At 34.3% G+C, this 15,261-nt stretch overlaps 1 protein-coding gene across 1 annotated transcript in view; it reads right to left on the bottom strand.

Annotated features, from left to right (window-relative positions):
* Window positions 1-13,023, bottom strand: part of LOC134700347 (uncharacterized) — a 48,302-nt gene extending 35,279 nt beyond the window's left edge. The window contains exons 1-5 of the mRNA XM_063561704.1: window positions 12,832-13,023; window positions 9,265-10,406; window positions 8,624-8,701; window positions 7,612-7,706; window positions 1,561-1,638 (exon numbers count right to left, since the gene is read on the bottom strand). Coding sequence (XP_063417774.1) covers window positions 1,561-1,638; window positions 7,612-7,706; window positions 8,624-8,701; window positions 9,265-10,406; window positions 12,832-12,907 — 1,469 coding nt within the window. The 5' untranslated portion in view covers window positions 12,908-13,023. The remainder of the gene's footprint in view (window positions 1-1,560; window positions 1,639-7,611; window positions 7,707-8,623; window positions 8,702-9,264; window positions 10,407-12,831) is intronic.
* Window positions 13,024-15,261: the final 2,238 nt, after the last annotated feature.

Here is a 15,261-nt window from a genome sequence, read left to right as displayed (position 1 = left end):
ATCTGCTCACCCTTCCATAGCACCTGAGATCACCCCTAGTTTTTGGTGGGGTTCGTGTTGTTCTTCTTTAGTTTTCTATGTTGTGTCATGTATACTATTGTTTTCTGTTTGTCTTTTTCATTTTTAACCATGGCGTTGTCAGTTTATTTTAGATTTACGAGTTTGACTGTCCCTTTGGTATCTTTCGTCCCTCTTTTACACTTTAATGTTACTGATCAAAGTAAAAATAAACACTAATTTATCCTGCCACCAAAAAGTGAACAATTCATTGGCACAGTGTAAATCTAAACAATTCTGCCACCGAAATTTTTACTGCTCATATATATACCTAAGTAAAAGTTAACACTTTATTGTAACTGATCATGTGACTAGTATTAACACTGTGATTTATCCTGCCGCGAAAATGTTAACTGTTCATTGTTATGGATCTGAGTTAAAGTTAACATTCTGTGATATATATCATGCCACCAAAATGTTAACTGTTCATTGTTACATAGTAAAAGCCAACACTGTGATTTATCATGCCACCAAGTTTAAGAAAACAATTCAACACATTAACACAAAACTGGAACACATTGAAATTCTAAAGAACAATAATTTACCTTTTAACACCTAGTATATTTCTGTTAAGCAAGACATTTCAAAAAGGTAATTCTGTTAAGCAATTTTATTACATGTAAGGCCAAAAAAAATTATATGTCTGTTTCCCTGTTTCCAGACCGACCCTGACTCAAACCCCCCGACCCTAGATCTTTTTATTCAAATCCGGGAAAAAATCGTTTCTGATCCTGAAAAAATCGTTTCCTGTCTGATCCAGATCCGTACTTTACTATGCCAAAACAATAAAATGGGTGCTCCCAGCACAAATGTGCTACAATTAAGGTTTAAAAAATGTCGGCACTGGAAGGATTATTCAATTAAAGCTTCTTTAAAGGGAACATGACATTTAACCGACTGCAAATCTGACAGGGAGTGCAAAAATTAAGAGAAAAAAAAAGAAAAAAAAAATTCGCAACCTATCGACCCTGAATTATTTGCCTTGGCAGCAGGAAACAGACATATATTTTTTTTTGGCCTAAGTAGAAATGCATAAAAATCTTCTGTTAATTCAGAACTTAATTTAAAAAAAGACACAAAATTTATAAAGTGTTATTTCCCTTTAATCCCTGCATTGTTTATTGTAAATCTTCCAGAAAACTAGCAGCAATGAGTGACCATTTGATGATATAGATAAGTTTCAATATGACGTAATCTAAGTTAAGAGTTCTTTCCCTTGGTCACCATTTAGGTGAAAATGATTGATTTTCTCTATATTTGACTATCAACTATAAAATTAGTCAGCTATATAAAAAAAAAATGACAAATGTAAACAACAAATGAGAAGGCTAGCTAACAGCCTGATTTATGAATAAAATAATGATATAAAAACAATATGAAATACAGCAACATCTATTTATCTACATGTATATTAAGAGCAAATCAAATTGACTAAATCTAAAATATGCTTTAAACAATTTTTTTTATAATTTTCACATGACCATAATTATGTACTGTACCTACCCTTCACTGTCAATATCACCCTCGTCACTGTTATCTACTACTGTTGCTGCACCTTTAAATATGCTTGATGGATAAATTCTGAAGAAGAAAATTATACTTCTACACTGTAATGTAGATTCAATATTATTCATGGGATACACATTTCCATGGGTTTTTTTTGTGAGTCCAGGTTAACCACAAGTTAAACATGTTAAATGTTCAATGGGGTACAAATTTGCTATAGTCTTGTTTTGCGATTTTGGCAAAACCATGATATCAAATATTCATGAAAATTAAATTTTCCTTAATCCACATAATCATGATAATTGGTCTCGACAAAAAATATATATTTCACTGCAGATTAAAAAGCCCGACTTTTAAGGCTTTACAGTGACCTTTAGTTGTTAACTTCTATATAAAGTTGTATGTCATTTGGTCTCATCAGCAATCATACCACATCTTTGATATTTTTATACGGACTGTCATTCAATAAAATAATTTAACCAAAATAGACATCAATAGCCAGTACTCAAAACCATTTTCCAACAGATTAGCTTCAGGATCAAATTGTTTGCCATTTCCAGTATTTTCTAGACCTCGTAAGGAAACATAGCTCTAATGAGAAAACAAAATTGAAATGTCCACTATTTCACCATTATTATACTCCCATTCCAAGTATTAAGTGTTAGTCTTTATAATCAGGCAATTTAAAAGATTTCAAAACATTGCTAAAAAAAAACATGCCAAACTTACAATTCCTATTTTAAAGTTTCCTTCATCCTGAGTAAAAAATAGTAAGTGTTCTCCTGAAGACTTACCCTACAGAAGTACTTTCCATTTCTTCTGAAGACTTACCCTACAGAAGTACTTTCCATTTCTCCTGAAGACTTACCCTACAGAAGTATTATCCATTTCTCCTGAAGACTTACCCTACAGAAGTATAATCCATTTCTTCTGAAGACATTCCCTACAGAAGTATTATCCATATCTTCTGAAGACTTAACCTACAGAAGTACTTTCCATTTCTCCTGAAGACTTACCCTACAGAAGTACTTTCCATTTCTCCTGAAGACTTACCCTACAGAAGAATTATCCATTTCTCATGAAGACTTACCCTACAGAAGTATTATCCATTTCTCCTGAAGACTTACCCTACAGAAGAATTATCCATTTCTCATGAAGACTTACCCTACAGAAGTATTATCCATTTCTTCTGAAGACTTACCCTACAGAAGTACTTTCCATTTCTCCTGAAGACTTACCCTACAGAAGTATTATCCATTTCTCCTGAAGACTTACCCTACAGAAGTATTTTCCATTTCTCCTGAAGACTTACCCTACAGAAGTACTTTCTATTTCTCATGAAGAATTACCCTACAGAAGTACTTTCCATTTCTTCTGAAGACTTACCCTACAGAAGTATTATCCATTTCTTCTGAAGACATTCCCTACAGAAGTATTATCCATTTCTTCTGAAGACATTCCCTTCAGAAGTATTATCCATTTCTTCTGAAGACTTACCCTACAGAAGTATTATCCATTTCTTCTGAAGACTTACCCTTCAGTAGTATTATCCATTTCTCATGAAGACTTACCCTACAGAAGTATTATCCATTTCTCCTGAAGACTTACCCCACAGAAGTACTTTCCATTTCTCCTGAAGACTTACCCTACAGAAGTACTTTCCATATCTTCTGAAGACTTACCCTACAGAAGTTCTTTCCATTTCTCCTGAAGACTTACCCTACAGAAGTACTTTCCATTTCTCCTGAAGACTTACCCTACAGAAGTATTATCCATTTCTTCTGAAGACTTACCCTACAGAAGTACTTTCTATTTCTCATGAAGAATTACCCTACAGAAGTACTTTCCATTTCTTCTGAAGACTTACCCTACAGAAGTATAATCCATTTCTTCTGAAGACATTCCCTACAGAAGTATTATCCATATCTTCTGAAGACTTAACCTACAGAAGTACTTTCCATTTCTCCTGAAGACTTACCCTACAGAAGTACTTTCCATTTCTCCTGAAGACTTACCCTACAGAAGTATTATCCATTTCTTCTGAAGACTTACCCTACAGAAGTATTATCTATTTCTCCTGAAGACTTACCCTACAAAAGTATTATCCATTTCTCCTGAAGACTTACCCCACAGAAGTACTTTCCATTTCTCCTGAAGACTTACCCTACAGAAGTACTTTCCATATCTTCTGAAGACTTACCCTACAGAAGTACTTTCCATTTCTCCTGAAGACTTACCCTACAGAAGTACTTTCCATTTCTCCTGAAGACTTACCCTACAGAAGTATTATCCATTTCTTCTGAAGACTTACCCTACAGAAGTATAATCCATTTCTTCTGAAGACATTCCCTATAGAAGTATTATCCATATCTTCTGAAGACTTAACCTACAGAAGTACTTTCCATTTCTCCTGAAGACTTACCCTACAGAAGTACTTTCCATTTCTCCTGAAGACTTACCCTACAGAAGTATTATCCATTTCTTTTGAAGACTTACCCTACAGAAGTATTATCCATTTCTCCTGAAGACTTACCCTACAGAAGTATTATCCATTTCTCCTGAAGACTTACCCCACAGAAGTACTTTCCATTTCTCCTGAAGACTTACCCTACAGAAGTACTTTCCATATCTTCTGAAGACTTACCCTACAGAAGTACTTTCCATTTCTCCTGAAGACTTACCCTACAGAAGTACTATCCATTTCTCCTGAAGACTTACCCTACAGAAGTATTATCCATTTCTTCTGAAGACTTACCCTACAGAAGTACTTTCTATTTCTCATGAAGAATTACCCTACAGAAGTACTTTCCATTTCTTCTGAAGATTTACCCTACAGAAGTATTATCCATTTCTTCTGAAGACATTCTCTACAGAAGTATTATCCATATCTTCTGAAGACTTACCCTACAGAAGTACTTTCCATTTCTCCTGAAGACTTAACCTACAGAAGTACTTTCCATTTCTCCTGAAGACTTACCCTACAGAAGTACTTTCCATTTCTTCTGAAGACTTACCCTACAGAAGTACTTTCCATTTCTTCTGAAGACTTACCCTACAGAAGTACTTTCCATTTCTCCTGAAGACTTACCCTACAGAAGTACTTTCCATTTCTCCTGAAGACTTACCCTACAGAAGTACTTTCCATTTCTCCTGAAGACTTACCCTACAGAAGTACTTTCCATTTCTTCTGAAGACTTACCCTACAGAAGTACTTTCCATTTCTCATGAAGACTTACCCTACAGAAGTATTATCCATTTCTCCTGAAGACTTACCCTACAGAAGTATTATCCATTTCTCATGAAGACTTACCCTACAGAAGTATTATCCATTTCTTCTGAAGACTTACCCTACAGAAGTACTTTCCATTTCTCCTGAAGACTTACCCTACAGAAGTATTATCCATTTCTCCTGAAGACTTACCCTACAGAAGTATTTTCCATTTCTCCTGAAGACTTACCCTACAGAAGTACTTTCCATATCTTCTGAAGACTTACCCTACAGAAGTACTTTCCATTTCTCCTGAAGACTTACCCTACAGAAGTACTTTCCATTTCTCCTGAAGACTTACCCTACAGAAGTATTATCCATATCTTCTGAAGACTTACCCTACAGAAGTACTTTCCATTTCTCCTGAAGACTTAACCTACAGAAGTACTTTCCATTTCTCCTGAAGACTTACCCTACAGAAGTACTTTCCATTTCTTCTGAAGACTTACCCTACAGAAGTACTTTCCATTTCTTCTGAAGACTTACCCTACAGAAGTACTTTCCATTTCTCCTGAAGACTTAACCTACAGAAGTACTTTCCATTTCTCCTGAAGACTTACCCTACAGAAGTACTTTCCATTTCTCCTGAAGACTTACCCTACAGAAGTACTTTCCATTTCTTCTGAAGACTTACCCTACAGAGGTACTTTCCATTTCTCATGAAGACTTACCCTACAGAAGTATTATCCATTTCTCCTGAAGACTTACCCTACAGAAGTATTATCCATTTCTCATGAAGACTTACCCTACAGAAGTATTATCCATTTCTTCTGAAGACTTACCCTACAGAAGTACTTTCCATTTCTCCTGAAGACTTACCCTACAGAAGTATTATCCATTTCTCCTGAAGACTTACCCTACAGAAGTATTTTCCATTTCTCCTGAAGACTTACCCTACAGAAGTACTTTCTATTTCTCATGAAGAATTACCCTACAGAAGTACTTTCCATTTCTTCTGAAGACTTACCCTACAGAAGTGTCATCCATTTCTTCTGAAGACATTCCCTACAGAAGTATTATCCATTTCTTCTGAAGACATTCCCTACAGAAGTATTATCCATTTCTTCTGAAGACTTACCCTACAGAAGTATTATCCATTTCTTCTGAAGACTTACCCTACAGAAGTATTATCAATTTCTCATGAAGACTTACCCTACAGAAGTATTATCCATTTCTCCTGAAGACTTACCCCACAGAAGTACTTCCCATTTCTCCTGAAGACTTACCCTACAGAAGTACTTTCCATATCTTCTGAAGACTTACCCTACAGAAGTTCTTTCCATTTCTCCTGAAGACTTACCCTACAGAAGTACTTTCCATTTCTCCTGAAGACTTACCCTACAGAAGTATTATCCATTTCTTCTGAAGACTTACCCTACAGAAGTACTTTCTATTTCTCATGAAGAATTACCCTACAGAAGTACTTTCCATTTCTTCTGAAGACTTACCCTACAGAAGTATAATCCATTACTTCTGAAGACATTCCCTACAGAAGTATTATCCATATCTTCTGAAGACTTAACCTACAGAAGTACTTTCCATTTCTCCTGAAGACTTACCCTACAGAAGTATTATCCATTTCTTCTGAAGACTTACCCTACATAAGTATTATCCATTTCTCCTGAAGACTTACCCTACAGAAGTAAAATCATTTCTCCTGAAGACTTACCCCACAGAAGTACTTTCCATTTCTCCTGAAGACTTACCCTACAGAAGTACTTTCCATATCTTCTGAAGACTTACCCTACAGAAGTACTTTCCATTTCTCCTGAAGACTTAACCTACAGAAGTACTTTCCATTTCTCCTGAAGACTTACCCTACAGAAGTATTATCCATTTCTTCTGAAGACTTACCCTACAGAAGTACTTTCTATTTCTCATGAAGAATTACCTTAGCAGAAGTACTTTCCATTTCTTCTGAAGACTTACCCTACAGAAGTATTATCCATTTCTTCTGAAGACATTCCCTACAGAAGTATTATCCATATCTTCTGAAGACTTACCCTACAGAAGTACTTTCCATTTCTCCTGAAGACTTACCCTACAGAAGTACTTTCCATTTCTCCTGAAGACTTACCCTACAGAAGTATTATCCATTTCTTCTGAAGACTTACCCTACAGAAGTACTTTCTATTTCTCATGAAGAATTACCCTACAGAAGTACTTTCCATTTCTTCTGAAGACTTACCCTACAGAAGTATTATCCATTTCTTCTGAAGACATTCCCTACAGAAGTATTATCCATATCTTCTGAAGACTTACCCTACAGAAGTACTTTCCATTTCTCCTGAAGACTTAACCTACAGAAGTACTTTCCATTTCTCCTGAAGACTTACCCTACAGAAGTATTATCCATTTCTTCTGAAGACTTACCCTACAGAAGTACTTTCTATTTCTCATGAAGAATTACCCTACAGAAGTACTTTCCATTTCTTCTGAAGACTTACCCTACAGAAGTATTATCCATTTCTTCTGAAGACATTCCCTACAGAAGTATTATCCATTTCTTCTGAAGACTTACCCCACAGAAGTTCTTTCCATTTCTCCTGAAGACTTACCCTACAGAAGTACTTTCCATATCTTCTGAAGACTTACCCTACAGAAGTACTTTCCATTTCTCCTGAAGACTTACCCTACAGAAGTACTTTCCATTTCTCCTGAAGACTTACCCTACAGAAGTATTATCCATTTCTTCTGAAGACTTACCCTACAGAAGTACTTTCCATTTCTTCTGAAGACTTACCCTACAGAAGTACTTTCCATTTCTTCAGGAGACTTACCCTACAGAAGTATTATCCATTTTCCCAATACCTTGATCTACCAATTTATTCAGTATCATTTCACACTTTTCTCCTCCTTCATCTATAAATAGTATCTACAAGCAATGACAAGGAAATATAAATAAATAATTTCAATTAAACATTGGTCAAACACTTAAACATCTGTACAGTAAAGGAAATACTTTCTCAAATATCATAAATGCACACTTAACATGCTTTAGAATTGCATATTTATTCAATTCAAATAATGGATATAGAGTTATCATGTTTTTTTTCATAACATTGCTAATGAAAAGCATCCCAAATTCCTGTAGAAATCACTAACAATAAACATCATCAAATAGTTTTCTTGAATTTGATTGTAAGTATTTTACACCACTTTCAGCATGCTTGGTTTTGTTGTAATACTGATTGCTGTATAAATTTAATCTCAAGAATTTTTGTAATTTGTTTAACATTGAAATTCATACATGGTTCATCTGTATTCAAAAATTTCAGGAAAATGAATGTCTAACAAATAATAATCAATCCAGAGTATAACAGAATTGCAAGAAAAGAATCAACAGTACTTTTTGTCTGTATGCTTATACATGTATATATGTACATTGTAGTGGCAAGAAAATTGTGTATAGATTTTTATAAACAATAATTTTATGATTTAACAATTTTTTTATATCATTCAATATTTTTTGTACAGACTTATATGTCATATGCCAATAAATTAAGTAACACTTTGCAAAAACCCAGGTTGAAAGTTTCTATTTCTTTTTGAAATTTTTTCTTCAGAAAAGTTTGGAAAAATGTGTTTAATAAAAAGGAAAACTGAAATTTCTAGATTCTTGAAGGTATATTTTTCTTTGCATACATCAACTGTACAGATCAAATTGATTTAAAGTCAAAAATTCAAAGTAAAATCAAAACGAGATCTTTTCTGTATCACATGACCATAAGTTTTTGTGACCAAATTTCTGCTAAGTGCTGTAGATAAACCTTTGGCATGAAGAACATGTACCTGATAAAATTTTCCAGTAGCTGTTTTTGACACAACATAATTCTCAATTCCAAAATCATCTAATATAGCTTCTGTATCCTAGAAAGATAGTTAAAAAATGTTTGAATACAATTTCCCTAAGAACAAGCATAATTTGCGTTAAATAATTCTTTTAAGACTTTTAAAATTAGATCAACAAACACAAAAACCAATAATTACAGAAAAATTAACATAGTTGGAAGTAACATTGTCATTTCGAGGTCTTTTGTAGCTGACTATGCGGGATGAGCTTTGCTCATTGTTGAAGGACGTATGGTGACCTATAGTTGTTTATTTCTATATCATTTTGGTCTCTTGTGGAGAGTTGTCTCATTGGCAATCATACCATATCTTTTCTATAGTTAGTGTCAGTCATGTCAGTTCTGTCTTTTTGAATTTTTGACACAAGATTCAGTCACCTTAACAAATATCTCCCTTGTTCAAAAAAGGCTAAAAAGCATCACTAGAATTAATTATTTATAGAAACCTAAGTCTTATACAAAAGGGGCTGTTAACATTTTTTTGTCAGAATGAAACTTGATTGACCAATCATTCCACATCTTCTTTTTTATGTTTGGTGCAATTTTCATTCCAAGAAAAAATAAAGAATTGAAATATTATACCTCTAGAATAGTTGTTGGTTCAATGAATGGATGAAGATCTTCTTCATCAGTAGCTGAAACTTGTGACAAAAACTGAACCTTTTTATGTAAGTTTTCAATATTTCCAAGACTTATTGTTGCTCCTTTATTTGGAAGACTTGCAGTCGAGTTTTCTTCTTGTAGACTGGCTGATGATTTACTTTCTGGTATACCAAGCAAGAGTGAAGATTTAATCTCTGGTAGACTGATTGCATTCTTTTTGTCTGTTGATACATAGAAATTCTCTGTTGGAATTGGTTCTTTTTCTTTGCTTTCAGTTTCCGGCTTTGGAGCTTCAACTGCTGTAACGGCAAATGATTTTTTAGGAGATTCTTTTGGATCCCCTGATTTTTCACTCTCTTCCAAAAAAGGTTTCATTTCTGATTTTTTACTCTCTTCCAATAAAGGTAATAAATTTTCTATTTCACTCTCGTCCAATTTTGGTATTATTTCTTTTTTTTCATCAACTGGCTCAACTTCAAAAAATCTTGGCTCAGAATCTTTTCTATCTACAACTAATTTTTCTGATGTTTCGCAACTTTCCACCAATAAGTTAGATTTTTCATCGACAATACTACCTTCTTCTGAAAAAGAATCATCCTTTTTTGGAATTACCATGTCTTTAATCGCAGAATAAGCTCCTTTTATTTGTTCAAAAAACAATGGAGACTTTTTATCTGGGTCAATAAGTTTATTTTCTTCTTTTTCGTTAGGGACCTCATCTGTGCCAATAGGTTTATTTTCTTCTTTATTGATAGGGACTTCATCTGCTGTCTCACAGTCTTTTACAGGATCATCTTCACCAAAATCCCATTCATCCAATGTTGTTGCTGATGACTGCTGCACAACCACTTTTTCAGTCTTGTTCGGTTCATTTTTATCATCAGAAGTTTTATTTGTATTTTTTGTTTCATCTATGGCATCTGAGGTAATTTTATCCTCTTTTTGATCAGAAGTTTCTTTATCTTCGGTCTCTTCCCTCTCATTTGTGACTTCATCCTTCTTAAGATCATCGGTTAGCACTTCATCCTTCTTCAGATCGTCAGTTAGCACTCCATCCCTCTTTATATCACCATTTTGTACTGCATCTTTCTTTTGATCGTCAGTTTGAACTTCTTTCTTACCTGTAATAAATAGTATTATAGTCATGAATTTGATGGATGGACCAAAAATGGATGAATAACTGTTTAACTTTCAGGAGTAATACCACCATTGAATTAATTTCCTCCTATAAGTCTTTGTAAAATTTGCACTTTTCAAAAAATTGTGCAGAATTTATCATTGTTTCAAATAAAGAAATACTTTGCATTCATGAGCAACATGAGTAAAGCTTTATCCTGTCCATTACCTGATTACCATTTTATAAAGAAAATTTAGACATCAATAACTTTTTAAAGTCTTCTTTGATATTGATGATAAAGAAACTTGAACATTAGGTTTTTATGATCAACTGGTAGTAGTATCAGGAGAAGAATTTGATTTTAGTCTATTCCATATTTTAGTAATAAAGGAACTTTTTTTGTAGCCTGGTAGTTAACATTAGCAAGGATCATGATTAGGCTTAAAAAGGTTAAAGTTTTTCACTTCGTCAAACCCTCATCATGTTAATATTATTAAATTAAATTTGAACTCACACAAGAGGCATACATGTATATATCATTCAAATATCAAATATTTGTGGACAGGCTTGTACATTGTGTAGCTGGGGTGAACATGTTTCCAGGCTGATTGGTCTACTATTTATTACCTGATACCACACAATAACTACTGCTAAAGGTTGGAAGAATAGGTTGTAAGATTTTGGGGTTGTCAGACTTAAAGGTTTTCAAACTTATGGGTTGTCGGACCAATGGGCCTAAACTAAATGCTGATCATTTTTGCTAGAAATTTTATAGGTATGAATAGTTTGTGGTATATTTTGCATGTTTTGAGTGTTCTGTGGTATTTTGCAGTGTTCTGTAGTAAAAAGACGCTTCTGACCAAACTAACAGATTAGGAATAACCACCAATTGGAGGATTATACCTCAATTGATGTTTAATCAACAAATTGACGTATAATGCAATTTTTTTTTGTAATAAAATGCTAGTGTGAGATGTAGGAGCATTTTGACAATTTACAACCTCTTTTATGACCATTATTGAGTCCTCCAAAAGTTTCAGTTTTGTCAAAGCCTGCTGCAACTCTTGACAATGCAGGTGTACAACAATTATTTTGTTGAAACATCTGTACTATTGCATTGACCATGATTGACTTTTAATAATGAAAATCAGTATGAAAGAGCTCATTCACTTGTGGAGTTGTAATCATAATCACATGACTGGAGACAGCATTGATGTCTATTGACAGACAAAACAATACAAGAAACTGCAAATACAATTATTGATTAAATGCAATATGTTATGTCACTATACTAAACTAGGAATGTTTAACATGTTTACATACAAATGTACCATAATATGGTTTTAAGAAAACAATGCTCCATTTTGGTAGAATAATTTGCTTTGAAAACATAAAGAATAATATGTCAATTTGATGGATAATACGTCAATTGAGTTCATGGAGGTATAATCCACCAATTGGTGGTTATTCCTGACCTGATTAACTGTGTAGTGCCCTATCATAAATATATCTGGACTAGGTTAGTCCAAATAATGCGTCTTGCAAAGCTATTTTTTTCTGAGACGCCTGTGGAAAGGCATTCCAGAAAACAAATTAAAATAGATGGTATTACAGATAAATGTAATATCCCCCAGAGAGTAACACCTTCACTGATTTTAACATGTTAAAATATTAATTAAAAACTGATAAAAAAAAAGTTTCATTGCCGTTCCCTCTTAACAATGGAATTTCTTTAAATAATTGTTATGATGTTTTATGTATACAAACCCTTGAAAGTTAATAACGTGAAAATGTCAAAATAGTTGGATTTATTGCATCTATCTGACACTGTGGCATCACTGATCAGTGTAAATACTACATCAGAATAAATAGAATTTAATTGGTTTGACCAACAATTGATGCATTTACGACTGTGGTCTAACCGGATCAAAAATAAATGGACATCTGATTAGTTTCAGATACCTATGATATAATAGAGCAAGTGATAATATCAACCTGTTGATATATTTAATTTGAATTCCGCACCCTTTTCATAAATCATAGACATGGGGGGGGATAGGAGGGGGTCCTGATCCTGAAATCCCAGACTTTGCAAAAGGAAATCCCGAGGTTCCGATTTAAATAAAGTAAATCCTGACGTCCCAAAATCCGAAAAATGGATTCCTGGATCCCGAAATCCTGAGCTTAAAAACACCCATTCCCGGAGTCCTGATAAAGGTCCTATCCCCCATCAGACATAGAGCATGAAAAAGTGACCTATTCCAGCTGCTCATCCCTACCCCTTATTATATAGCAAGTGCCCCCCTCCCCCTGCCAGATTGTTATATAGATCTGCCTATATGAGCTCGACCGGGTTATAAAAAATGTCTTCCATGTTATTTTTCTGATTTGCCATTGGTTTCATATATACATATAGCGATAGATAGAACCTTTCTTTTCGGTCTCCTTGGATTTGTGCTTCGCCTCCTCGACAGGGACCTTTATAATGAAAAGGAACGAAGTCATAGCTTTATGGAGGGTTTTTAAGCAAGCCAATTCTCCCCTTTGTCAGTGTGTTTCATTGTTTGGAAGTTCAAGTTGTCAAAACTTCTGTGGACTGCGGGCTCAGTACTGCTCAGGGGAGGTAGTCCATGTTTATAAACAAGTTCCGGACGACTTGATTTTCCGGATTTATCCGGTTGAATTTAGTTTACGGTCTTCTGTTCTTAGTGATATCCTACGCTAGTCCAAGGAGCACCGCCACCAAGCCATATCACATGAACGATCAAAAGAGAAAAAAATGAACATTTTTCCATTCTAAAGTGATTTGTATTATCTCTCAAGTTACAATCCTTTTGTTTGGCTTTTATTGCATTGACATATTTTCATGATAACCATATGTACACGTTAAAATATAAAATCTGTCTATTATGTATTTTACTTGAAATATTGAGATGGAAACGATAAGTGATTGATCATTAATAACCTGAAGGGGGTTAGTGGAATACTAGTGGGAAAAGGGGGGCTTTGATTTTGTTTTTTTTAAATGGAAAGGAGAGTTTCAAATTTTTATTACCTGATTCAAGGATTTGAATACAAATCCTTGCCCGATTCAGGATTTTATAATGCATATCCATCATTTCTGTGCATGTCTTACATAGTTTCGAGTGATTTAAACGACTAAGTGAAAATACCAAATTTGTTTCTTAGTATGGATAGTAAAATTTGGTATTTTCACTTAGTCGGTTAAATCACTCGAAACTAGGTGAGACATGCACAGAAGTGATAGATATGCATTATAAATATAGAAAATTGAATATTTTAATAAACAACAAAAAATAAATGTATCCATATACCGAAGCGCCTGTGGTTTGATAAATACGCTAAATCATTATTCTTGATTATTCAACAGAAGTGTCGATTGCAGTCACTTGATTCATTCATATGTCATATAGTCTATAAAAGTGTGTATGTCATCATATTTCCATGCTTTAACTTGTTGTTGTCGCTTTGACACATTCCCCATTTCCTTTCTCAATTTTATTTAATCTTCATTTCAACGTTTCATTCATGTAAGTCATGGTCGACCATCTTTTGTTTGTTTATTGGACATAAAGTGTGGATGATAATTGGGAATTTTGCAGATTTTACACTGACAATACTAATAGTTGTTTCCTTTACAGAAGGGGGATGGATCTTAACGGGACTCCAGGATCGGTTGTTTTTAAGCTCGAGATTTCGGGATTGATCATTTCGGGATCCGGGAATTCTTTTTTCGAATTTCGGGATGTCGGGATTTGAATTTCTCTAAATTCTGGACCTCGGGATTTCGTGTTTCTAAGCCTGGGATTACGAGGTCAGGACCCCTCCGAACCCCCACCCTCTCTTTACATGATTGATCGTAAATCTCGTGATTGAGCATATATTTCAGATCGTTTCAAGAAGGTTTGGATGAATAATGCCCTTAAAAAAGGAAGATTAGAGAATAATTGGCAAAAAAAGAAGATTAGAGAAAAAAGGGGTCAATGTTTTGAAGATTAGAGAAAAAAGGGGTTAATTTCTTAAAGATTAGAGAAAAAAGGGGTGAAAATTAAACTGCATGAATAACAGACCCCCCATCCAGACCCTCTTTTAAAGGTTCTAGATAATATCTTGCAGTCAGGTATCAAATTTTTAATATGTCTTTATATTAATAACTTTCATTTCAGTATGACCTAGAGATGCGGAATAACTTATTACATCACAACCCCTACCCATCCACACCCACCCCGACCCAACCCCTATGCTTCCCATTAAACCTTTAAAAAAATGTTCAGCAAGGAAATACATCAATTTTCAACTAGCTCCGTTTGGCTCAATTGATAATTAGGAGGTAAAAATCCCAAGTTTCAACAAGATCTTCCAGCAGCATATCAATGATATATCTTCTTACTTCTCAAGTTAAAAATGATAGGAACAATGTGCTCGGGCAAAAAAATCACGAAAATAATGCCTACCCATGTTAAAACTACAATAAAGTATAGCTTGCATCAATTATTCTTAAATAACGGTGTCCTCAGACCAGGAGGTAAACACGAATGCATCAAAAGTTATACAACGATTAACCAACTCTTGTATTAGTCGAAAAGCCTAAACATTCACCGATGTATACACACCCGGATTCACTGGTGTACACGTTCAACTTCGTCTGAACTTCGTGTACTCTAAGAAAAAACTATAAGTCAACAAGAATCTGATTCGACAAAAAAAAATGTTGTTAAAGTTCAGTAATGACGCCAGGTCCGGAAAGACAATATGGAAATATTTGATTTTACTATCATTATGTAAACAAATGATATACATTTTCCTCATACCTTTGTAACGGGTTCAAAATTGACAAA

The sequence above is a fragment of the Mytilus trossulus genome, unplaced genomic scaffold (genome assembly GCF_036588685.1).
Source record: "Mytilus trossulus isolate FHL-02 unplaced genomic scaffold, PNRI_Mtr1.1.1.hap1 h1tg000138l__unscaffolded, whole genome shotgun sequence".
Lineage (NCBI taxonomy): Eukaryota > Metazoa > Mollusca > Bivalvia > Mytilida > Mytilidae > Mytilus > Mytilus trossulus.
The sequence above is the reverse complement of the archived record's forward strand: the minus strand, read 5'-3'. Positions and strand labels throughout refer to the sequence as shown.